The 27,344-nt window shown below is 34.4% G+C and overlaps 1 protein-coding gene across 2 annotated transcripts in view; it reads right to left on the minus strand.

Moving 5' to 3' along the window:
- Positions 1-3,744: 3,744 nt before the first annotated feature.
- STAM2 (signal transducing adaptor molecule 2) overlaps positions 3,745-27,344 on the minus strand; it is a 42,822-nt gene continuing 19,222 nt past the window's right edge. Inside the window, exons 7-14 of one of the 2 annotated variants that reach the window (XM_010985624.3) lie at positions 26,681-26,867; positions 18,145-18,239; positions 16,008-16,093; positions 15,784-15,871; positions 14,726-14,780; positions 11,028-11,181; positions 8,608-8,777; positions 3,745-6,998 (exon numbers count right to left, since the gene is read on the minus strand). In XM_010985624.3, the coding sequence (XP_010983926.1) occupies positions 6,767-6,998; positions 8,608-8,777; positions 11,028-11,181; positions 14,726-14,780; positions 15,784-15,871; positions 16,008-16,093; positions 18,145-18,239; positions 26,681-26,867 (1,067 nt within the window). In that variant the 3' untranslated portion in view covers positions 3,745-6,766. Of the gene's footprint in view, positions 6,999-8,607; positions 8,778-11,027; positions 11,182-14,725; positions 14,781-15,783; positions 15,872-16,007; positions 16,097-18,144; positions 18,240-26,680; positions 26,868-27,344 lie in introns of both variants that reach the window. The other variant, XM_010985623.3, reaches the window with a different exon arrangement.

Consider the following 27,344-nt stretch of genomic DNA (forward strand, 5'->3'; position numbering starts at 1 on the left):
CTCTGAGGGGCTGTGCAGCTCTCTGCTAAATCGATTTGTATTCTTCATTCCACAAATATTTCATGTGCCTATGCTAGGCCCTGGGAATACACCAATGCTCTAAGTTCATAGCTCCAAGTTCTGAAGGATTTTACAGACCTAGTGTGGGTAGGAATGCTTTCAGAGACAAACAGCAGAAACCCTATCAGTGGGAGTCTAGACAAATAGGGGTAACAACAGATAAAGTTTTTTTTTTTCCCTTCACATACAAAGAAGTCCAGAGGAAGACAATTTAGAACTGGTACAGTTCTCAAAAGTGTCATCAAAGAGCCAGTTACCTTTAATCTTCCAGAGCCATCGTAACTTTCTTCTTCATGGTCACAATATGATTGCTTTATTTCCTGACATTACACTTGTCTTCTAAGCCAGAAAGGGAAAGAGCCAAAAGCCTATTCTTTCAAAGTTGTTTCTTTCATGGTAGAAAGCCCTCCCCAGGAACTCTGACCTATGTCTCATTGACTAAAACCGTGCCATTGGGTCACCTGTGGCTGCCATGGAGTCTGCGAAGGCAAGCACAATTATCTTGTTCACTGATTTCCATATAGAAGAGTATTATTAATAAGACGGTTGGAAGTGCATGTTGAATGAGTCAAACTATAGTATATGACAGAGACAGATCCAGATAACCTACAGATCATTCCAGTGCAACATGGCAACTACTATAGCAGTTCAAGATGCTACTTACAGAGTGCAGCAAGGTCTGCGAGCCAGATCAGTGAAATCTGGGCTGACACTTAAAAAAAGACAATTTATTAGATGATTGAAAACATTTCAGGCAGAGAAAAACAACAGGGCCAAACATAGGCACAAGAAAAGCAAAATTAGCACGTGAGGAATTTAGGGCTTGGGAGTTGGAACCCAGCATGTGAGAAAAGTGGGAGAGGTCAGAAAGGCTACCAAGGGTGAGATTATGAAGATCCTACCTAATATGTGACTCAGAAGACACAATTCTGAACAAGAACATGTAGATGAAAACCTCTGGCGGGGGGAGGGTGGTTTCCCAGGAAAGAAATAACAATAAAGATTATTTCTGTATGGGGTTCTGTGTCCCATTTTTTAAATTTAGACAATGCACTTTCCACAACACCTGTAATGAAGTTACTTGGAGGGAAAAAAATCTATGTGACAGCTAAAAGCCATCTGTACACGGACACCCAACATATCTATTCATGGGCTACCTATTCACCACTGGGACCTATATCCTGACAAGATAGCACTGACTCCCCTTTAGGTATGTGACAGAGGTGATCAGATGAGGACAAGGCTGTCGCCTCTTAGAATGGCATTCGGCTATGGGGTTGATGCATCACAGCTGGAGGACTTAAGAATATGTTCTAGCAGTGTCAACAAATAGCTGGTGAAAGAACAGTCTCTTCAACAAATGGTGCTGGGACAACTGAATATCCATACACAAAAGAATGAGGTTGGAATCCTACCTCACACCACGTACAAAAATTAAATGAGAATGGATCAATGACTTAATTATAAGCACTAAAGCCATAAAACTCTCAGAAGAAAACAGGAGAAAATCTTCCTGACCTTGGATTTGGCAATGGACTCTTAGATATGACACCAAAAGTACAAGCAACGAAAGAAATAACATAAAATGAACTTCATCAAAATTAAAAACTTCTGTGCATCAAAGAACATCCCCAAGAAAGTGAAGATACTGTACAGCACAGGGAACTATATTCAATAGCTTGTAATAACCTATAATGAAAAAGAATATGAAAAACTTTATATATAAATAACTGAATTACTATGCACACCAGAAACACAACATTGTAAATCAACTATACTTCAATTTAAAAAAAAGGGAAAAGACAACCTACAAAATGGAAGAAAATATATGTGTCATGTATCTAGTAAGAGTCTAGTTTCCAGAATATATACAGAACTCTTGCAATTCAGTAACAAACAAAAAAGACAAACAACCCAACTTAAAAATGGGCATAGGGCTTACATAGACATTTTTTCCAAACAAGATATACATGAAAAGATGCTCAACATCATTAGTCATGAGGGAAACACAAACAGAAACTACAATGAAGTATGACTTCACATCCACCAGGATAGCTGTAATTTTTGAAAATAGGAGATAACTGTTGGTGAGAACTTGGAACCCTCATGCATTGTTAGTGGGGATCTGGAAGTTTGGCAGTTCCTCGAAAAATTAAACATAGAATTACCACATGACCCAATAGTTCCACTCTTAGGTACAGGTCCAAAAGAATTGAAAATTGGTACTCAAATAACATGTGCATAAATGTCCATAGCAACACTATTCACAATGGCAAAAAGGTGGAGCCCAAGTATCCATCAACAGATGAATGGATAAACAAACTGGTATATGAACCTCATATACTGTATGAGGAGATGCACCTCAAAAATTGTATGCTAAGTGGAAGTAGACAGACGCAAAAGGTCTAATTTTGGGAGATGGTTGCACAACATTGTGAACATACTACATGCCACTGTTCATTTTAAAACAGCAAATTTTATGTTACATGATTTCACCTCAATTTTTTAAAAAAGGTAGTGAGCTCCCTAGACCAAATGTAATCAGTAGAGGTGAACTGACTTGCTATAAAGATATTGGAAAGTCTTTATTTTCCTCATTAGTGTATTAAATGGTGTAAAATAAGAACAAAATAAAACTATTCTTCAGGAGCCTCTGTGGGGACCATCCATCCAGTTTTGTAGCTGCTTCTTCTGTTCCTCTGCTTGCCTTCGAACATTTCTCCTTTCTTTCAGTACCCACTACTCAAGATGGGGAGAAGAGTGAATAGTAAGTGCACACACTATAATCCTGTTAACACCTCTGGCATAAAGAAATCAATCATTGAAACGTAGATGTAATGTTTTTAAAAATTGCTAAAAAGATTTTGTGAATGTGATAATGATATATATGTTCATGTATAACTGAAAAATTGTGCTGTACACTGGAATTTGACACAACATTGTAAAATTATTATAAATCAATAAAAAATGTTTAAAAAAAATAAAGAACCCCCCCAAAAAAAGAAGATTTTGTGTGGGATTATCAGGGGTCATAGCTTCATTTATCCAAGCAATTCCATCATAGTTTAAAAAAAATAATAGAAGACTGCTACTGGACTACAAACATTTGTCTCAGAACTCTCGTGACAATTTTAACCAATCCTGTAAAAGTTCAGAGTGCTTGGTACTTAGACTTCACTGCACATCACAAAGTACCTCAGACAGAGTGGCTTAAAGCATTAATTCCTTCTGCATTTCAGAGGCTAGAAACTTGAAATCAAGGTGTTTGCAGGGCCATGTTCCCTCTGAAGTCTCTAGAGAAGAATCCTTCCTTGTTTCCTCCAGTTTCTGGTGGCCCCAGACAGTCCTTGACTTATGACAGAATAATTCCAATTGATTTCTGCCTCCATCTTCACATGCCTCGTGCGCTTGTCTGTCTGTGTGTCTTCTCTTCTTATAAGGACACTAGTCACTGGATTTAGAGCCCATCCTAAATTTAGAGCCCATCCAGATCACCTCTGGATCCTTAACTAACTACACCTGTGAAGACTCTTTTCCAAATAAGGTCACATTCTGACATTCTGGGTAAACATGAATTTTGGGAGTATACTATTTATCACACTACACTGTATAAATAGCAACATAACTTCTGTTTTTGACACAGTAAGTTTTTTAAAAACACATTCAAATTTGGTATGGTAAAAGTAGAATAATTCCTCTAGGGAAAACTTTATTAAAAAATAAATCTTTAATCTTCAAAAGAAACTAAATCAAATTAACAACAAAAAATCAAATCCCTAGAATTGAGTCCTCCCTTTACTTACTGACTAAAACTGATTTAAGTAAATAAAAATGCCTTTTGATGGAAACAAAGCATGATAGATTGGTGCCATATTATTTATAATTTATTACTTACAAAATAACTTCAGCTTTCTCATCATAATGACAATTCAATAAATCCTCTCCTAGAAGTCAGGGGCCTTGACACATACTTTTTACTAAGAAAAACTTTCTTTTTAAACCCCTAAGCCATAATTTTTTTTAACATCTAAAATCAATTTTTTAAAAATCTGGATGGTGAAACTTTATAACTATCTTCAAAATACACAGTGAAATTTTTTAGGTCATCAAGTATCAACTCCTAATTGATAAATATTATAATTACTTAATATTCAGGTAATTTTATAAACAAATTACCGAATTATGAGACAATGTTGGTAAACCATACATTTTCCAAATTGTAAGAACATATCCCACTTCGTATATTTTAACACCGAGGGGAAATTTGTCCCACATTAATGAAAATTAATTTTATTATAAATTTTTAGAAATTCTTTCTAATGTACCAAGATTTCATATGAAAAAGCAGAAGTTATTTTATTTTTTATATAAAACAGTATGTATGAACCTAATGTAGAAATCTGATGTTAGACCATTCCTTTGGCAGAAAACATTTAATTATAAACAGGTCTTAAAATAAATAAATCCATTAAGATCATGAAAAAGAAAGAAAAATAACAACCCTGTGTTTCTTATTAACAGCAAAAATATCTCAGTACACAGATTTAATAACACTTTTATACTATCAACCTGCAACACAAAATTCCTTACAGTATGGCAAAAATAAAATTACTTTTAATTTAAAAGGGAGAAGAAACTTCTGGATGTATAAAATTTCACAGATAAATGCCAATATACACTATATACATGTTGCATGTTATATCATTCCAAAACTATATTAGGTGAACTTAATTGGCTGATCCCAATTCAGTGGGTGTGCAGTATTTATTCTAGTTCAAAGACTTATGCAGAATGAAGTTTTTACAACTCAGATCACAATTATACATTAACTACTTACACAAACATTAAAATAATTGTTTAGTAAATATTATTTGGGGAAAATATAAGATTTTCCATATGTATGCAAACTTAACTATTATTAAGAGCAGCTTTGTGAATTTTTTTATGTTTTGTTTTCTTTAGAGAATGGAAGCTTCATTTCCAAAAAAGCAAGGTGCCAGTTTAGAATTTTTTTAAGTATATAATTGAATTCACGTGGAAGGAAAATACTGGATGAAAAACAGAACAGAGGCATGAAAGGTTAAAACTTTCCTGTTACTTGTATCTGAAATAAGACAATGACAGAAATTGGGCTTTCAAATACTGCTTGTTTTTCCCTTTGAATGTAGACCAAGTAGCATATATAAGACTATTTTGTTCTAGAATACAGTTTCTTTGAAAAAGGTACATACTTATAATCAAATTTCTGTAAATAGATAAGTGACAAAAATTTCCAGAGCATTCTCTTCAAATATATTTGTAGTAGAAAGATGAAGGGCTTTCTTTAAAAAACAATAAAGAAATCTTGCTTCCATGCAAGTTAACTTTTAAAAAACTAAACTTATATCCATTGTCTTTCCCAATCTAAATATCATGTTATCTGTAAGCAATGTATTTGCATTCTGTGTTAACCTAAAAGTCGGTAGATGATGCAGTAGTGTGCAAATTTTGAGGAGACAAAACAATCCCTATTGGTTTACTAACTCCTACAGTATATGGACTCTATTAGCATTATAAACTAATTTAAAATATAGGCTTCAGGAAAACTGTCTCCATGGCTTCCCTATAAATCCATTGCCTGCTATTATTCCTCAGGCTTAGGATTTCTTCTTAAAGGAATGGCCAGAATTTTCAACAACCTGGCTTAGCAATGGTACTCAAATCACCTCTTTAAAAGAACACTTCAATAAAAACGCACACCACCCATGCTTGATATACATCACATCAAATTACTGGGAATGTCTCATAGCTCAAATTCACATATAAGCTCAAATTCACATATAATCCTTAAAAAAGAAACACAGCATCTCTGCACACCACACTATAGGAGAAAAGTAAAAAGGATCATATCTTCATTAGAGAATGGCCAAAATCACTTGAAAAGGTCATTAGTGGCAATTCTAAATGTGAGGGGCCCTTGTAGGAAAAGAAATGTGTTTTTCCAGGAAATGGTAATGTTTTGTGGGGAATTCCTCAGCCCACCGTTGGCATGACTGGGGGACTAGCTAAACACTTGATCACACACCTGCATTTACATAGTCTTCACTGATAATAACAGAAAACATTTCTGTTCCTTCCAAAGTGCTCTTGCTTCTGTAGACAATTAATTATATGCTAATTATTACTCAACACATCACCAAGAACAAAACTGACCAGTACTGCAAACACAATTGCAATTTAAGGAGCCAAAGGAAATGCACTAGGAAGCTAAATGCTTGCACAAAACCATGTTCGCCTTTTAAAAGAGTGGTGTGTGGGAAACTCTGAAAAAATGCAGATAAAAATGTATAAAAGTTTCAACACGCTCCCAATTATCACAACATTTTAGGGATAAACAGTGGTTTCTTTATAATGCTCCTATCTCATGTTGTTTAGTGTCATAAGGCTATTTATTGGGTGCCCAGATTCATGAAGAGATTTGAAAGTAAGATAAAACTAACTGGAAGCAACTTGTAGCTGCCTGTGATCAAAAGTTTGACTTCAGACAAGTTGGACTGAAAAAACCCTTTATGGCCTATTAGGGCAAGATAAGTTTTTGTGCTTTATTTATTCATGGGCCTTTTGAGTTGAGAAAAAACATTTTTCTTCTTTTAATATTTTCAGATTAGAACCACAACAGTCGAGTCATACACTTACGAAGGCTTTCAAGAAAATGCCTGGTTTGTTCTTAAAGGAGAGGCTGCTGCTGATGGTAATTTGTTTGCTGCTGTGCAACGGAATGAGCAGGAGCTGCCACTGGAAAGCCTGCCAGTTGTGGCAAACTGGAAGTAGTGTTCTGGTAAGATGACACATCCACCGACAGCCCCATCTGCTGTGTGTACGCAGTGGGACCAGGAGCTGACTGAAGGCTAGAGTTCTGGTTCATATAAGCAGGGTTGGAAACAGTGTCTTGTCCAGTGCTGCAAACAAAATTTTAAAGAGAAAACCATACTTACATTGCATTATCAAGGTTGTGGTCAGAGATCAAGCATCATTAGAAAATAAAAACGCATTTTCCAGAAATTTTCTCAGTTTATACAGCTCTACTATTCCAATTATGATTTAACCACTCCAGCTATCCAAAACTGCTAATGAGATTTTTATACTTGGGGAGAAGAAAGTACTCAAAAAGAAAATATAAGATTATAAGGCCTATCTCATTTTGTTTTCTCCAAAATATCTCACAGAAAACATTTTAAAATCTTTTGAGGAGATGCAGATTGTTTCTGGCAGTGGGGTCCCTGGCCAGCTGCAGTGCAAACAGAATCCAAGCTCCAGTGCACCCTCGGCCCATTTCCTTCCCTCCCCCTTCTCTCACTCAGCACAGAGGAGACCACTCTTCCTCACACACTCTGTACACTTTCCTTTGGCAGGGCACTTTCAAAGCTGCCCTGATAGCTTAACGAATCCCTACATAAAAATAATAAAGGCAGGGAGAACTGTGTAATCTGAATAGGGCCCTAAATCTACCCTCAAGATAGCCCTGACCTATAGTTTACTATTAACACTACACACACACACACACACACACACAACGTTGAAAAATCACACCAAATTGCAGGACTTCTGTTTGTTTCTGTAATTAGTATAGCATATCTTTTAAAATACATATAACTTAAAAAAATTTTTTTAATATATTTACTATTATATTATTTAATTATTTTATTTTGGCAGGGGGGAGGTAATTAGGTTTATTTATTTTCAGAGGAGGTACTGGGGATGAAACCCAGGACTTCATGCATGCTAAGCACGCACTCTACCACTTGCACTATACTCTCCCCCTAAAAGATACATAATTTCTAATTGCACCAATTACACTACTTCAACATAGGAGGATTATTGTCCTCCAGTTTTTTCTCTGTAATTCCTAGTGTCACCCAGGATAACAACATTTTTACATTTCAGTTGAACTAAACATCAATACAAACAGATTTATTTAATTTCCAGATAATATCTAAAATTTACACTCATGGAATTTAAGAGTGGGAAGAGACCGTACAGATCGTTACACATGACAATAGTGAATAAACATTTTGTGTGGTTAAGCAAAGTTAATTGGCAAGATTTAAACATGTTTTTCAGAATCAAAGTGTTAGTATAAAAAAATTAGACTACAGATTCCACAGCTCAAACACCCTTCTTTTTAAGAGTCAAAGTAACAAAAGTTTTCTGATTTTCAGGAGTGCATGCTCTTAAAAATATGTCTGGGACTGCTTTACTAGGCTGATTACAGCTCTGTGCTAACTATATCACTGGCTTGGTTCCTAGGGGACAGTTAGCTTTACTTTGTCCCAGGGACCCAGACTGTACGTAAGCCAGGTCTGAGCACCATCTCAGTATACACAGCAAAGCTAAGAGCAGCACCATTCCAATTTCATGGGATCATGAATGGGCAGTTCTTTAAGTTCACCTCAATAGCAAAAGAGGACACTACTTTATAAAGAGGAGGATCTAATTATTCTCATTTGGAAAGTCTGTGAAAATTTAATGTATATAATTACAAAATTAAGACAGCTTCCAAAAACGTACCTTAAATACGGAGTCTGAGCAGGCTGTGTTGTCACTGAGGAATTCACGTTTGGTGGCAGAGATCTCAGTGGACCGATTTGATCTAGTCCTAGGCTGTAGCTTGGGGCAACAGTGACTTGGTGAATACTTTGACCCATATAGTTTCCACCATGTGGTTGAACTGGATATGTCTATTAACCAAAGAGAAAAAATTCACTCACTGATCTCCCAAACAGCTGCCTAGCAATACATTTAAAACTTTAAAAGAATTAGATGAAATGAAATGTTATAGTTCTTTGGGGGAGCAATCTGATCCCACCAATCTATCCACCCTAGTATAAAAAGTGGAGAGCTTCCAAATCACAATGCCAAATCTACAGAAATGTATGATTCACTTGCTTGTTCTTTTATTTTGCAAGGGATTAAAAGGAAGGGAGGTGGTGGGTTTTTAAGTAGAGGGTTGGAATCTAAGTAACACATCTTGCTGTAGAAAATTATATTATATTCCCTTGAAGGGCAGCCCAATATCACTTCAAATCACCATCAGAGAGATGACCTTCTTCACCCCCATCCCAGGATGACATTCTTTTAAGTTTCTTTCTTAAGAAGGAATTGAATAAGTTGAAGAATAAATGGGAGCAAGGCAAGGTGAAGCCCTCTCTGGCAATGCCTCCTTTATCCTGCCTGCAGGACAGACAGGACAAAAATAAAGAACTGTGGGTAAAGGAGATGTATCCTCAGGAAATAGCAAAATGGTCTAAGTCTCTTCAGATATTTATACGTGCCCTACTTAATTTTCAGAGTAACATCTCCTTAAGGACAAGATGGACCATCTGACTACCAAATATAGCATTCAAAACAATGCACATTTAATGCACATATGGTAACTATCATCACTCCAGTTTTAAACCGTTTTTATAGGAAACACCAATGTCATGAAAATTTAGAATGCCAGAAATGCCAAATCAACTACTACATTAATAAGCACAATCATATCACCTCCTTAGCAGGCATGTAACAGCCCACTGACAACAGGCTGAGACCATGGGCGTAGACCTCTTCTGCAGTTTAGGGTTCCTGAGTGGCCTTCACAGATACAACTAATGGTGTATTACTCCAACTTTTTCTCGTACAAGCTTTTTTTTTTTCAGATTAGAATAGAAACTTTGACTATTTCAAATACTATTATGCATGAACAGTGTAGACAGAGGTTGTATAAAGAATCAAACTAGACAGAAAGCTAATTTTTAAAAAAATGAGTTGTGCTTAGCGAAATACAGATTGTAACTCGTATGCAACTAAACACAAAAATCTGACATAGGAATGACAACCTTTTACAGACACACAAGGAAGTAAATACAACATACAGTCCTGTATGTAGCACAATGGCACAGACATTTCTATTTTGTTCATTTTCACAGCAACAGCAAATAACTCTTCTGAAAACAGTAACTGAATAAACTCCAGCTGTCTTATGCACCCAGAAATCCTTTCTACCCTCCTATGTAATGACTCTTTCATCATTTTCAAAAGTTCAGAGCATGGCATATTTGATAAATGCATCTTGTCTGATGTGACAGTTACCATAGTAACCATTCTTTTTTAACTTAACAATTATGTTGTGTGAAGTCATCTAGATTGTGCACCCACATTCTATCTTTTCTCATTGGTGTCTCCTTCACACACTCTTACATACCAGTTTTCATATAATTAACATGGAATTTGTTCATCTAAGCTCATTCTGAACTCAACTGCTAACTGGCTGAAATATAAAAAAGGCTTCAGAATACTAGATTCTGATAAAATGTAAATATTCACTTCAGCTGGGAAGCAGATAAAAAGTGAAAGTCCTGGAAAAGATGCTGTTCATGAATGCTCATGGGGCCTGCACCATATCCTCATCACGCATGGATTTTTAACAAGTCACACATCTAAGAAAACATAAAGCAGGATCTGAGAGCAAAATAAGTCCATTAACTAAGCCTTTTAATAATCACGTTAAGTTAAAGAAATTGTTTTTAAGTGTTAAATTTTGTTGGCTGAGCAACAGGAACAGCATCAGTTCCTCATCTGGAGGACTTCCGACACACCAGGCACTGTCCTAAATCACAGGATTCATACTTTATACTTACAAAAGGATTTATACTTACATAAAGGATTTATGCTTTGTATTTACAAAAATTTATGAAGAACAGAACTCTTCTCATATATTTAATGGTCTCTTCATTATGTTAAAAATGAACTAAAATATATTTGTGAAACATCAGTATCTAATTGTCCCAGTGAACACTAATTGTTGAGCCAACTTTTTTTCTTAACAAAAATGAATTGTATGATTTTGTTCATGGACCACAGAAATTTTAATACTATGCTTTAAAGCATTTTTTAAAATTTACAACTTTTTTTAAATTTTGAAAAATTTTCTCAAAAAACATGCTCACCTGCATTGGAACCCCAGCTGAGGAAGGTGGGTAATGTGCTGGATGATGGAGCTTTGAGTAGACTGAATATACTGGTGCTTCATTCACCAACTTGTTGTATAGTTCCAGAGCTTCTAGGACTTTTACATTCAATTCAGACAATTCAGAATGCTTCCTGATATAGAAGAAAAGCACTTTAATACTCTTGAAAGTTTTTAAGCATGTATTTAGCAACATAAATTATTATTTTTTTAATTTGGCACATTTTCTATTCATATTTTAAAAGGTTCTTTATATACTATGAAAGAACATTCAAAAAGGGAAAATGGGAGGAGGAATTATTGAATTCATGTAATGGCTAGGCTGATACAACATCATAATATTAGGGAAAGTCCTTTCCACACCTCATAAAAAATGCAATCAAATCATAATTTTGGTGCTAGGAGAATTTTGTTTCTTATGTCATAGGTTTCTGTTGAAAATTCAGTTACAAAGATAAGTAATTTCTAAATTAGGAAGAGTTCAAGCCTTAATTAAAATCTTAGTAGAAGAAAGTACTCAGGCAAGGCCCAGAGCCTGCTATGACGTACATTATTGAAATAAAAGTACATTCACAAGTACATCACACATATTTTCATTTGCTTATATTCATGAAAGGATCAACTAAAAAAAATACATAATTATTCCTTGAAAATGCAAAGGAAAACAATGTATGTATTAATAAGTCTCTACTGCTTGTTCATTGGTTTCTTTTGAAAAAGTGAGTGAAGCCAGGTCCAAATAAGAACATTTTCAAATCTGCATCTTCAAATCTGCCCAAGGAACTTCAACGCAAATCCTTTTGACTTGGTACAGTTTTGCCTGTTCCCTTAGGAGTAATAAAGAACTCCCTTTGTAACTGACAAGTTCATAAAAGTTAAATGGCCACTTTATCTGGCCTAAGCACTCATAAGTTATTTACTGAATGTAGTTCTTTTTATATAAACACAGAGAGACTCAAGAGGTAAGAGACAACAGCAGGCATCCAGACACAGGGTTACCAAATGTATGACCTGGACTGAGTCCTATCAGGACTTGTCACCTTTCCTCTATCAGTCTTTTAGGTCTGAGACAAACAAAAAGTGCTGTTGCCGCTTTCCCATGTGTGACTGTATAAAGGAGGTCAAACTGTTTTCAGACATATCAGCTGTAAATCACATAGGAAGCTTCAGAAATGAGTGTGCATGCTAACAAATGTGTGACTAAGAATTAACTGGCCCACATAACCCAGTATACTGAGGAAACGCCAGGATAACACAAAAGGGCAGGACCACTGCACACATTTGAGATCACTTTCAAGAATTTGACACATAATCCCAAAGCAATAACAAATTTTTACTGAACTATGCCCAACACTATCCTGGGACAGAGTAATTAGGCAGAAGGTATGGTTCACTCCTTCAGAAAGACTGAAATCTATTAAGAAGACAAAGCTAAGAACTTGAAAAGTAACAAATGATAACTGAATGCAAAATGAAATAGGCAAGAATAGAAGACTTTAGAAGAGATTAATTTGACCAAGAGGTTTTATAGAGAAGCTGGGACTTAAACTGGCAGCTGAGGAAGGATGGATAGGCCAAGTGTAAAATTAAGCCTATGTCAGGTTAGTGGGACAGTGTGAATTAAGGCAGGCAAAAAGGAACAAGAAGGGTATATGAGGGAAGAACGAAAAGGGCAATCTGATCAAGGCAGCAGAAAATGATGTTAAGAAGGTGGTAGGAAAGAAGGTTGGAACAGCCTGGAACATAGTTAACTTCAGACTATGAGTCTCTCTTCAATAACTCTATCTACACTTTTTGGGAGTCAACACACATGTTTACCAATTATAATTTCCTGGTGTGATAAATGCTACCAAATTTCATTGTATACAATGACAGACAGAAATGAAATGTAAAATTTAATACTCTGGCAGTAAAGTTGTTTTTCTTATTAGATAGAAAAACAAACTGATGATGAACCATTCAAGGGAAGAAATACTATTTTATTCATCTCTGAATGGTTGATAAGGGTAAATAGTCAATAAACACTTTATGAAGAACAGCAAGCATTTTCTGGAACAGGAGCTGCATCTGCAGTCAGTGACCATGGAACAGAAAATGCCGGATGCCCTATTCAGAAACTGAAATTGAAGAGAGAACTGGTTACTCACTCAAAAAATTAACTCAAGCAGAAATAATCCCTCTGATTTTTAATTGTTCTAGACCTTTTCCTCTGAAGATACTCATTTTTATCAACAAACATAAAATTAATTGTCATATCTTCTGCTTTTTTACCATATAGCATAACATCTTTCAGGTCAATAGAGATTTATCAATGACAATACTTTTTATTGTAGAATGTCAGAATGTTTGGATGTGTAATTTTTTAAAAACCAATCCCACGCTGAAAGACATTTTACTCTCGTTTGTTTTTATAAGTAACACTGTGAAGAATAATCTAAGAGCTAAATCTTTGCATGTATCCCTGTGTATTTAGTATGGGTCTGAAATCGCTGGGTTAAATGATATGGAATATTTTTAGGTTCATGCACCCCTAGCCACACTTAAGATAATATTGACCATTTTTCTTTTTAATCTTTTTCCATTTGATTGTACACTAGCCATTAACATGCCTGCACTGAAACCAAAGTAATAGATGTACAAAAGGATAGTCAATGCTCTCCAAAATAAGACCCAAAAAACAGGATGAAACTACCACCATCATTTCATTTGTTGTGACAGGGATTTATTTTCATCTCTGTAGAAAATGTCCTATGAAACAAAGATTATAATCTTCAATGCCCAGAAAAAAATCTTACAGCTACTACTCCTGTATGCTAAAAGCAGATAAGTAAAGTAGTTTCTGTTCTTCTTGTGCTCTTCTGTACAGAAGCTCAATGAACAGAATCTAGAAGGGGATGATGATGGAACACTAAAGCCGTATCCCTTGACGGCTATTCACTATGGCTGCTCCCTCTGACCTCATACAGAAAGCTCTAAGGAATAAGAAAAGGGGGCAAAACTAAGTTAAAAGCTCAAAACCCTAGACAATCTATTCCTCAGTGCTGCTATTTCTAAGGAAGAGTAGGATAGATGAGATAATAAAATTAAAAGGACAACAGAAATACAAGGAAGAAAAATGAGAAGAGAAGGTGTGTACACTGGATTTAGCTCCATTTGAAAGTTTTACAAATACTAAGGGGTAGAGTATAGTTCAGAGGCAGAGCACATGCTTAGCATGCACGAGGTCCTGGGTTCAGTCCCCACCCAGTACATTTATCAATCAATAAACCTAATTATCCCCCCCCAAAAATCCAAAATACCGTTAAGAAAAAAAAGTTTTACAAATACTACTTCTTATTATGTAACAAGACAATGCTTGCCTAAGATCCCTAATCTCATTTTGTGCTCTATTCAACTTTATTCTTCATTACTCATTATTCCTCAGCTCTAGGCCAAGTAAGAAAATGAAGACTGGCACCATAAGCACATGGGTCCAGCATTCTACTGTACTGCCATAAAAAAAAATTGCCACCGAAACTGAAAGTACCATTCTGCTATTAGTTTGTAAGATTTTTAGAAAGTGGGAAACAATTTCAAAAGAGTGAACAGTTCCACAAAAACTCCCTAGCTTAAAGTTCTGACAAAAACAAGTAAACAAAAGAAAACTATACTTGTTATTTCCTGCACAAAGAATCTCACCTATCAATCTCTTCAAGTTTTTCATCTATCATTGGACCCATCTGTTGGCAGATATCTGTAAACACAAAAATATTTTAAAATCTTGAAACAAAAAATCATTTGAAGTCAGTTTCAAACATTTTTAACAACAGAGCACCAATATGTAACACCATGCAAAATACAAAGAAAATTAAGCTAATGCTAAAGAAAGGACTATAAAAGACCTAACTTTAATACTATTCAGCACCAATATTAATACCATGTGACCAAGGCAAAGTCAAAATCAGAACAGAAATCTCACCATGTTCTCTGGGAGTACTAAGCTAACAGACTGTGAAATTTGGAGTTATCTCAAAAATCTTAAAAATACCTAGAAAACTATTATTAGCTAAAGTAAAATGAACTTGAGTCACAGTATATAAAATATGTAATTATGTATAGATTGAATATGAACACTTTTCATTTATTTAAGCCATTTCAAAATTAAACATTTTGTATTTCTCCAAATGTAAACAATGATACAATGAATAGCACAATATTCTGTATCCTTTCTTCTATAAAAAAAAATTTAACAGCATTTATTCATTTATCACAGAGATTTTTCTTCCAATGGATTTTTTAAAAATCATAAAAACATTTGCCTTAATTCCTTCAAATTTCTTGAAGACTAAAAAGACACATCAGCTTGCATCAAATGCCTACATTACAAAGTTAACAAAGATCATGTATAATTCTGACCTTTAAAATTATGATACAAGAGAATTAATAGAGGAATAAGAATTCCTAACATTTTGACTCAATTAATTTAATATGCTGTTATTTCTTATTTTGTCCTTTTGGGGACTGCAAATTTCTCTAGTGTGCTTACACTAAAAAGCAAAGACTTCCTCGGTGAACAGGATAGGCAGATTTAATAGCAACACCTTCCAAGTAATATGTTTACTATTTTACTATACTAGTCTATTCCCACCAGAGATTCTAATCTCTGTAAGCAACCCAAGGTGGAAGAAATTTAAGACATTATAAAATAGCTAAAACATTGAATGACATTAAAGTAATCCCTGATATTCACTTAGTACCTTCTAAGTCCAAGAGGTCTTGGGAGTCTGGTTTTGAATCTGTTGGATCTATACTCTGCAGTACCTGCAGAGCTCTATCCATCTTATCCTAAAAAAGTAACAGGACACTTTACAAAGAGTTTTCATTTCAGTGAATATAAAAATTACTCTTTCCAAACATTCTCAAGAATAATACATTTTAAAAGTCTTGACAGTGTAACTATTAAACAAAAGAAGGACTCTACCTCATCTATATAAACAGCCTCAGGCTCTGATTTCTTAATTTCCTCCTCCTCCTCCTCCTCGTCAATTATATTCAATTTGTCCACAGCTGCTATGGAAACAAAGTAAACTTTTAAGTTCCTCAGCATTTACTTTGGTATTTTAGTCATTAATTTATAAGTAGTCTGTGATTATACATAAGAAAAAAATGGAAATCCTTTAAATAATTATCACATTTCATAAGCAGTATATATTATTACATGTGTTCATTTATTCACGCCACAACTATCTATTTAGCCCTTACTTGCGCCAGGCATTGTTTCAGGCATTGGAAATACACCAGTGAATAAAACGAACAAGAATCTTCACCCTGATGGAACTTACATTCTAGTGGAACAAGTAAGCAATATTAATGGGAACTGTCATTACAGGCACTTTCCTGAAAACCGAGTGTTATCCACTAGGATGAATAAATATATAAGAGAGTAGACAGCGTATTATCTAGTTAGCTAATTTCAGAGTTTAATCTATGAACTCCTTCTACACTCTTTCCTTACAATATAAAAATTATTTTCTATATGTACAAAAAAAGAAAAAAAAACCACTTGATTTCAACCCAACTTTGGTAACAGTTAACCAAACACAAAATAAAAAAGCTTTTCATAAAGAGAAGGCTGAAAAATAACTTACAAACATACGTATCCAGAAAACTATTTAAATGCTCACTGGAGCACTACTATAATGTACTATATTTTAATAAAGTAAGTTTTAATACAAATCAAATTATAATAAAAATCTATACAACCAAATAATTTTTAAGTCCCAACAGTGAGCCACTTATTTCAAATATTTGGCTAACTCTCAAATATGCCCTAAAGAACAGAGCTCAGCATAACATGTGGATTTACTGAAAACCCAGAATATTTTTCACTTTTAAAACTGCAGTTCAGTCTTTCCAGCCTATGCCAAGGGGAAACTGCTATAGAATAGGATTCCCTGAGCATGGTCTATCATGTTACTAAAACTAGTGTCTCCAATTTTCATACCTACTTAAAGAGTCAGACTAGAGGAATAAAAAGTATACACAGTGGCAGAGTACTCAGTATTCATCTCTCTCAACTTCATTTTAACTGAATGCATCACTCTACCCAAATGAAGATGATGTTACACACAATGCATAGAGCTATCAGTTGAAGTTCTTTCTCTAGAACAGTAAGGGTTATTAGCAGCAATGTCCAGCAGTGAGTCAGTACAAGTACATTCTAATGGCAGACTGGCTAACTTTAGAATCCTGGCTCTGTCACCTACTAGCCACATAACCTCAGCCTCAATTTCCTTATCTGTAAAATGGGGTAACTAAAGTACCTATTTCATACACTTGTGAGGCTTAAATGACATAGTGCAAGCAAAGGATTTTGCACAACATCTGATAAATGAGTGCTTAAACACCACTGAGTTTTTTTATCCTCACCATAATTAGTATTATTATCAGTTGTTCTTTACACTCAGCTTGCCTCACCTCCCCACCTGCCTAGCAAATGGAAGCTTTCTCTGCATGGCTGGCAGCTGCTGAGGGGAACTGTCTATGGCTGCAAAACTGAGTGAAGTTCAGAAGATCTGAACTAGGAACCTAGTGTCTTGATTACATTATTTTGTTATTGTCCCAAGTTCCATAGAATCGAATCAAGGTGAGGAAAAGTCTAAAATTTAGGAGTACTCTTAATCTCTGTAATCACACTCAGCACTTGTCAACAGGCCCCCCCAACCCTCATTCTGCCATCTATCCACTTTAATACTATGCTTCAGTGACAAATAAAACAAATATTATTTGTACTGAACAGACATAAACTGCCCCTTAAACCATAATTAAGTTGATTTAAATATTTACATGGTCATCACAGCTTATTTTATACTGTATATGTATGTATGTGCATTAACTCAAAGAATTTAAAATATAATGATGAGAAAATAACTCTTCGAATTGACCTGGCATAAATTAATCCCTTAATTTGGTAAGAGGTAGGCTAAATTGTATTTACCTACAAATAAATGATTTAAAACAAGACTTAAATGCCAATCTACTTTATACTCCAAACTGAACCATAATATTCAAGTTTAACATATTTTAATAGATTTAACCTTCCCTAAGATTTAACTTACCTGCCTCAGATTCCATGTTTAAATTAGTTGTTACAAAATTAGATGGGAAGAGTCCTACTCCTCTGTGATTTTCTCCTTTCCACCAATTGGCATCACTGAAAATACAGTACAAAAATGTCATTCGTTACTCTACATTTCAGTACATTAGTGTCAAGAGTAATTAAGATAAAAATTTAATTTAGCTTACTTTGAAAATACTAGTTCAAATCCCACGGTATTTAAAAGAAGCTCTTCTTAAACTTAGTAAGAGATATAAAAAAGCACAAATAAAACAAACATCCATACTTAAATTTCAAACCAATCAGCAACTGGTCAATTTGATTCTGGGATTTAAAAAATAGTTATAGATAACACTGAAGTTTCCTTTACCAACATCCCCAAGTCCCAGACTCACATCCATCCTTCATACCACCACAACCGAGTACGTATGTTGCTGTCCTTCAAGTGTATTTTTTATTTGTTTACATACATCTACAGCCAACTCTATAGATATGAATGTTAATCATTATAGATCTTTAAATTTCGTGTGTTAATACTTTCAGATCATTTACTCCTTTTAATTAAAGACCCATCACACTAACATGGCGTATTTGATTTATCCATCCCCATACAGGTAGACATTTAGGTTATTTCCAGTCCTACAAAGATTGGGGTAATAATCATTCTAAATTTTAGGGCATACATGACAACAATTCTTCTAGGCTTAGTCACAGATATGGACTTCCTGGGCTACAGAACAAGCATTTTCCATTTTATTAGTATTGCCAAATATTCCCTAAAGTGGTTGTGGCAATTTACCATCCTCCTTTCCCTCACCAGCATGTCAGAATGTCATCTTTGCTCACACATGTGAACTGTCCAAGCAACACCTGGTATCACACAGGAGAAATCATCTCTCACTGCTGTGCTTATTTGCAATTCCGAGCACCCACATTGTTTGCTGGCCACCCAGATTGCCTCTTCTGTAAACTTCTTCATCTAGTCTGTCCATTTTTCTTTTTCCACTGGGCCATTTGTCTCTTTTCATGGAAAAGTAGGAGTTCTTTACATATTCTGAACAGCATTTGTCTACATTATGCAAATACCTTCTCTAGAACTGTCACTGTCTTTTAACATGTGTTTATGATTTCTTTTACTGTATGTTGTTTTCTGTTCCTGTAATTAAATTTAGCAACCTTTTATGGTTTACACTTAAAAAAAAATTCTCTATCCTTTAACTCCTAAATCTATTCTCCAATATATCTGTTTAATAGTTTCAAGTTTTCTTTTTTATCCCTCTCCCATGTTTAGCTCCTTAATTTATTTGGAATGAAATTTCATGTACTGTGTGAAACCGAATCAAATTTTACTTATACTGCTAAAAAAGTCACTTATCCCAGAAAATTTATTTAACAGAACAACATTTTTCTACTGATTCCTGATAGCCTGTCTTTCTAACAGCAAGCTGCTATCTGTTCATGAGCTTATTTCTGGATTCCATCCTGCTGCAATAGTCTATATATTTATTTACTACAGCTTGTTAATATGCCTTGATAATCTGGCAGGGAAAGTACCCTCTCTATGTTATCGTATACCTTCACATTTCCATATTAATATTAAAATTAAAATATTTTCAAGTTCTCTGAAAAAAAAGTCCTATTGGGCTTTTAATTGGAAATACACTGAATTTATGCATTATTAATGGAAAAATTAAATCTTTACAATGTAAAGTTCCTTCACCATAAACCTGGTATCTCTCTCCACTTATATTTGTATAAATATGTATTATAACCCTTTATATCTTTCAAAGAATTTATTATTTTTTCCATACTCCTTACATATCTTTGTTAGGTTTATTTATTCCTAGATTATTTTTAATTTTTGTAACTATTAAAAATGACTTTTCTATTACACTTTCTAAATAGTTGTGATTAAAGCATACCACTTATTTTTGTATACTGAGCTTGTATCCAACAACCTTGATCGACTCTTACCATTTTTAATAGTTTGATCATTGATTTTCTTGGACTTTGTAAATGGACAATCATAGAATCTGGAAATAATTTTGCCCATTCCTTTCTAAGAATATGACTTATTGAGCAGACATTCTTTTTTTAACTTTATTTTTTATACAATTTTAAAAGGTTACACTCTATTTACAGTTATCACAAAATATTGGCTCTGTTCTCTGTGTGGTACATCCCTGCAGCCTATCTTATACCCAATAGTTAGTACTTTCCACTCCCCCATCCCGATGTTGCCCCTGTCTCCTTCCCTGACGGTAACCACTAGTCTGTTCTCTTTATCTGTGAGTCTGAGTAGGCATTCTTTTTTTTGTTTAACTGAAGTATAGTTGATTCACAATGTTGTGTTAATTTCTGGTGTACGACAAAGTGATTCAGTTATACACACGTATACATATTCTTTTTCAGATTTTTTTCCATTATAGTTTATTACAAGATATTGAATATAGTTCCCTGTGCTATATAGTATGACCTAATTGTTTATCTGTTTTATATAAAGTAGTGTGTATGTGTCAATCCCAAACTCCTAATTTATCCCTCTCCCACCCCTTTGGTAATCATAAATTTGTTTTCTATGTCTATGAGTCGTTTCTATTTTGTAAATGAGTTTATTCCTATCGTTCAAAAAAATTTTACATATAAGTGATATATATTTGCCTTTCTCTTTCTGACCTGTTTCACTTAGTATGATAATCTCTAGGTCCATCCATGTTGTTGTAAATGACATTATTTCATTCTTTCTTATGGCTGAGTAGTATTCCAGTGTGTGTGTGTGTGTATACACACACATACATACCACACTTTCTTTATTCAATCATCTGTCAACGGGGAACCCTCCTACACTGCTGGTGGGAATGCAGTTTGGTGCAGCCACTATGGAAAACAGTGTGGAGATTCCTCAAAAGACTAGGAATAGACTTACCGTATGACCCAGGAATCCCACTCCTGGGCTTGTATCCAGAAGGAACCCTACTTCAGGATGACACCTGCACCCCAATGTTCATAGCAGCACTATTTACAATAGCCAAAACACGGAAACAGCCTAAATGTCCGTCAACAGGTGACTGGATAAAGAAGATGTGGTATATTTATACAATGGAATACTACTCAGCCATAAAAACCGACAACATAATGCCATTTGCAGCAACATGGATGCTCCTGGAGAATGTCATTCTAAGTGAAGTAAGCCAGAAAGAGAAAGAAAAATACCATATGAGATCGCTCATATGTGGAATCTAAACAAACAAAAACAAAAACAAACAAACAAAAACAAAGCATAAATACAGGACAGAAATAGACTCACAGACAGAGAATACAGACTTGTGGTTGCCGGGGGGCAGAGGGTGGGAAGGGACAGACTGGGATTTCAAAATTGTAGAATAGATAAACAAGATTATACTGTATAGCACAGGGAAATATACACAAAATGTTATGGTAGCTCACAGAGAAAAAAATGTGACAATGAGTGTGTATATGTCCATGTATGACTGAAAAATTGTGCTGAACACTGGAATTTGACACAACATTGTAAAATGACTGTAAATCAATTAAAAAATGTTAAAAAAAAAAAAAGAATCATCTGTCAATGAAAATTTCGGTTGCTTTCATGCCTTGGCTACTGTAAATAGTGCTGCTATGAACACTGGAGTGTATGTATCTTTTTGAATTAGAGTCTTCTCTTGATATAGGCCCAGGAGTAGAACTGCTGGATCATATGGTAAGTCTATTTTTAGTTTTTTAAGGAACGTCTATACTGTTCTCCATAGTGGCTGCACCAATTCACATTTCCATCAACAGTGTAGGAGGGTTCCTTTTTCCCCATGCTCTCTCTAGCATTTATTATTTGTAGACTTGTTGATGATGGCCAGTCTGACCAGTGTGAGGTGATACCTCACTGTATTTTTAATTTGCATGTCTCTAATGATTAGGGATGTTGAGCATCTTTTCATGTGCCTGTTGGCCATCTGTGTATCTTCTTTGGAGAAATGTCTGTTTAGGTTTTCTGCCCATTTTTTGATTGGGCTGTTTGCTGTTTTGATATTGAGGTGTATGAGGTGCCTGTGTATTTTGGAAATTAAGCCCTTGTCAGTTGCATCATGTACAAATATTTTCTCCCATTCCGTAAGTTGTCTTTTCATTTTGTTTATGGTTTCCTTCGCTGTGCAAAGCTCTTAAGTCTAATTAGGTCCCATTTGTTTATTTTTTGCTTTTATTTCCATTATTCTAGGAGACAGATCTAAAAAAAATCACTGTGATTCATTTCAAAGACTGTTCTGTCTATGCTTTCCTCTAGGAATTTTATAGTATTTGATTTCACATTTAGGTCTTTAATCTGTTTGGAGTTTATTCTTCTGCATGGTGTTAGAGAATGTTTTAATTTCATTCTTTTATATGTAGCTGTCAGGTTCTCCCATGAGCAGGCATTCTTTAAAGATGAAACTTCAGGATGATTTAACTTCTATGAATCCGAACCATCATTTCATTTAAAAAGTACTAAAAAGAAATAAAAGAGCTAAATAGCACCCAAATTCTTAAAATGAGAAAATAACTGATGTATTGACATGGCATGTTTTAAGTTGAACTTTCTATTTTAAAAAGGAAAATTGAACTTTAAGGAATTTTTTTAGGGTAACATTTAATTAATGTATTTTTTTTATTTATTTATTTTCTTTTGTTGATGTAAAATATTATACAAGTTTTTGGTGTTCAATAGTGATTCATAGTTTTAAAGGTTATATTCCATTTATAGTTATAAAATATTGGCTATATTCCATGTTGTACTATATATCCTTTATTTTATACATAGTAGCTTGTACCTATTAATCCTCTGCCCCTATTTTGCCCCTCCCCCACTCCCTCTCCTCACTGGTAACCACTAGTTTGTTCGGAGGTTAGAGGAATTTTTATATAAAGGCAGAGAACCCAAGTCTGTGAAATGGTGAAACGGATACATAGATTTTATTTGAATCTATCAATAATTTTATGCATAGCTTTCCTTAGTGGTCCCACTAATTAATGTAGGATAATCTCTCTCCCAACCACTACTGCAAACTCTTTGATGAAGCATAAAAGTAGGCAAAACCACCAAATGCCATGTTGAAGCACGATGACTCCTTCTCAGCCCTAACCCAGCTTTAACATTCTCCACTGACAACCAGTTGATTCCACGGAATGTTAATGGCACAAAATATTGTTCAATTTAAAATTCCTAAATTAAGGTAATTCAGCATTGTAATTTTACATAAACTGATAATTAAGGAAAAAATTAAATGCTACCTTTATATGTAGAGCTTTTTCTATTAAAAGAATAAATAACGGCTGAATGAAAAATGATGTAAGTGCAAGAGACATAAACTTTACCTTCAACAAATTGATTATTTAGCTAACATTTATGAAAGCCAACCAAAGAGAGGACAGGGACAACAGGCTAAGCACTGAAGTTACAATTAAGATAATTAAGACACAGATTCTTCCTTCAAGAAATTTAAAATCTAGTGCACTATTTTTCAATCCTCCCCTAGCACCTAAGAACACGCTACGTTGCATTACCTTCTAAGATTTGTTTTCTCCTACCACCCAGGGAGGTGCTGACCCCCTTCAGAATCAACTCATCTAACAGGAGAGTTATGTAAAGAAGTACTTAGGATCCAGTATAAGAACCACTATCCCTTATGTTCAGGGAGAGATAGCAACATAGAGAAGGAAACTCTTTACTCTATGGGGAACTAAAGGCAGAGGAGGGTTGAAAGGCTTCTCAGAGGATAGAAAATCTGCCATGGGTTTTCATGGTTAAGTAGACACTTGCCAGGAGGGAAAGGAAATTTGAGCTGTGGAAATAAAGATTACATTTGCCCTGCTGCCATTACGGACAAGCAAGAAAATGAAAGTACCAAGAAACAAAAAACTTTACACATTCAGATAACAAAAACACAAAGCTATCCTGTCTCATTTTAAGTCTCAAAATAAATGAAAACCAGAACCTCTTCTTTAAGCTACTGACTTAACTAAAACAACTTATTTGCTGACTTTTGCAATGACAATGGCTAAGGATAACTGATGCCCTTTATAGACATGATAATGTGAGCAAAGTACTATTTCTACCACACACATATAGATAGTAAACCTGAAAACCTTGGTAATCTTGTGGGGATCTTTTCCTCAAAATACCTGTTTTATTTTTAAATTTAGGAAGCTAATCCTCTTAAAGCCTGGACTCCCTTGCAAACTTTCCTGCAAGTCAAGTTCCTTTTCTTTTCTAAATGTGTTTGCCTCTTTTGACAGGGCTTTCTGGGCAGAAAGAACCAAATGTACAATGCCACAGAGGAATGGCATTCTGGAACTTCAAGAATTTCACTTGATTATTCTAAATAGTACATACAGGAACAAACAAGAAGTGGTGAAATAAAGCTAAAAACGTAGAAAGTGAAAAAAATTTTTGGTATACTCTGTTAATAAGAAATATGTGCCTTTTCTATCAGCTCTGTGTTTCTTAAATTGAAGAACTTCAAGTTCCATATGTCAAATTTTAAATTTTGTACTTTCATTGCCACAACAATATAAAAACAATGGATACAGTCATGTTCTGGATCATTTAGATGACTTTCTTTTAACCTAAGACTGCCATTTAAATTTAGTACGCACGTTTGCATTTGTGTTTAAAATCTTGCCAGTGATAACCAATCACCTGCAATGACAACCTTTAACCTATATGTGTTGATGAGCACATTTATGGCAATTTTAAGACCAGGGTCTCCTAACATCAAAATGACAGCAATCAACCTACATATTCCATCATATTCATGTTAGATTCTCTTAGCAGTTACACAGAAAAAAAGTTCTCTTTTGCAGTGGTAAATCTCAGCTGAAAATAAGTTTTGTATGAGTAAGTTATTTAATGAATTTGTGCTTTAAATAGACATCAGTGAAAAAGACACGTGCACCCTTTACTCACTACAAGCCTACAGACCATAACAGACATATAATAACACATGAACACCAAATGACATCAAGGTATATGGTTATGTATGAAGAATTTACAACAATCACAAAAGAAAAAAATCAGAGAACTGAGTTACCACAGCACCAAGTAGTACAGACCTGCTGAAGATAAACGATGAAGTACCTGCACCATTGGTCAGGGCAGTATTGACCCTGAGAGCAGCAATTTACTTTGGAAAATTTTCTTATTATATAAAAGTAACACTCAAAATTTGACTCTTAGAACAAAAACTACTCATTTTGTAGTTTGTTTCTATTTATTTTATAAAAATCCTTAATTTTATAGTTATACAAGAGTTATCAGAAGTGTAAACCTAAGTTCTTTTATAAATATTCTAACTAAAACTGCACTCAGAAGCCTGACATTTCAGACAGTCAGTGTTCAGACCTCACACTACCTCTTCATCTTCCTATCTATTTACTCTCCTTCAGGAATTATGTATCCCACACCAAATGATTATTTAAAGAAAAAAATCTCTTAAAGAAAAAAATGATCATTTTCTAAGTGAACATAGTGTTACTGTGTTATCTTGACTGTGTTAGAGACCTTCAATTTCTTGCTCTCAATTTCTTGCAAAAATGTTCCTGGTTCTGTCAAAATCAATCAAAGTTCACCTGAAATGGACCCCCTGGATAAGTCTTCTTTCCTAGATGCCTGTACCAGGTGTCACTGCTCTCTTCTGGACCCCCAACATTGCCTCTTTCATGGCATTCACAATCTGCATCCCACATAATTACCTGTAAAGTAATTTTAACTTCCTTACTTTATTCTAAGTTTTATGAAGAAAACTGTATCCTCATTCATTTTTTTATTATAAACATAGCATATTACATAACATTTTCTCAATAAATACTTACTGTAGCGAAGTAAAATCATTTTGTGTATCTACCCATTTAAAAATATGCTAGGCTAATGTATCCTTACTAAGTTATTTATCATGGATACCAAATACACTTGCAATCTCTGTCCATAGCAACAAGCTGTTAGGTCTCACTCTTTCTAAATTTCATCGATTTCTTTTAAAAGCAAAGTAAAATAGAATTAGGCCCAATATAGACAGATCTATTCTTTATTACAACTTTAAATGATAGAGAATTTGTGAGGGAGAGGAGTTAGCAGATTAAGGATTGGGGAGGAGCCGAGCATAGTTTCTGGTTGCTTTGATCAAAGGTAATACAGTTATATCTCTTCCTAAAGTTTTTTTTTGCCAGTAATTTTGGTAAATACAACTCCCAATGTAAATGCATTCAGAAGACTGAATATTTCTGTATTTCCCAATTGTGATAATAAATCATATTATTTAGTACATTTTTAATCCAAGGTATAGAGAATATTTTACTACCAAATTTAACAAAAGAATAAGAAACTCACATTACCCAGTCTAACAAATTTTAGAAAAAAATAACTAAGGCAGAAAAAGTTCTATTATGATGTAAATACACCAAAGTCAAAAACTGAATATCCAGCATTCTAAATTAAGGATATTATACTTAATAAATTAAAAATATTCCAGAAATAAAGATTTAAAACATACCTGTCATCCAAAACAATAATAATTTCACCATGTTTAAAGGTGAGTTCATTGTCCTCCACGGCTTCAAAATCATATAAAGCTCTCACTTTCCTTGCAACTTTATTATTTAACTGAATTTCTGAAGATGGATATAAGGATTTTGTTTCTGTGTGCTGCTGCTTCTGCTCTTGTAATGATAATTCAATAGCTAGTTTGAAAAATTAAAATGCAAAAAACAAGACAGCCAGAATTAATGCTGATTTTTTAAAAAGTTAAAAAGAAATGTTATATAATGTAATATTTAATAAGAATAAATCAAGTGAATATTTTATTTTTCCAGGTAAATTCTAAACAGCTTTCTTGGGGGGGAAGAAGGGGCAGGGCAGAGAATCATTTCATTTTTTAAAATAAAGTTTTTGCTCATTCCCTATTATCACAGTCTGTCATATACAGCAGCTATTATTTTTATAGCAAACAGATTGTGACATTATAATATGGGTAGCTTTCCATATAGGACAAGCCATGAACATATTTCTGTGCTTGACTCATAACTCTGGCATTAAAGAAAAGTGAAATGTAATCTCTCTAAAGGTAGGGCATTAAATACATATTACTGACAAGGATTATGCACTCAATTAATCTTATGTCAACTGTTTCCCTTACTTTTCAGACCCTACTAGTTTTT

Source organism: Camelus dromedarius, chromosome 4, assembly GCF_036321535.1.
Source record: "Camelus dromedarius isolate mCamDro1 chromosome 4, mCamDro1.pat, whole genome shotgun sequence".
Classification (NCBI taxonomy): Eukaryota; Metazoa; Chordata; class Mammalia; order Artiodactyla; family Camelidae; genus Camelus; species Camelus dromedarius.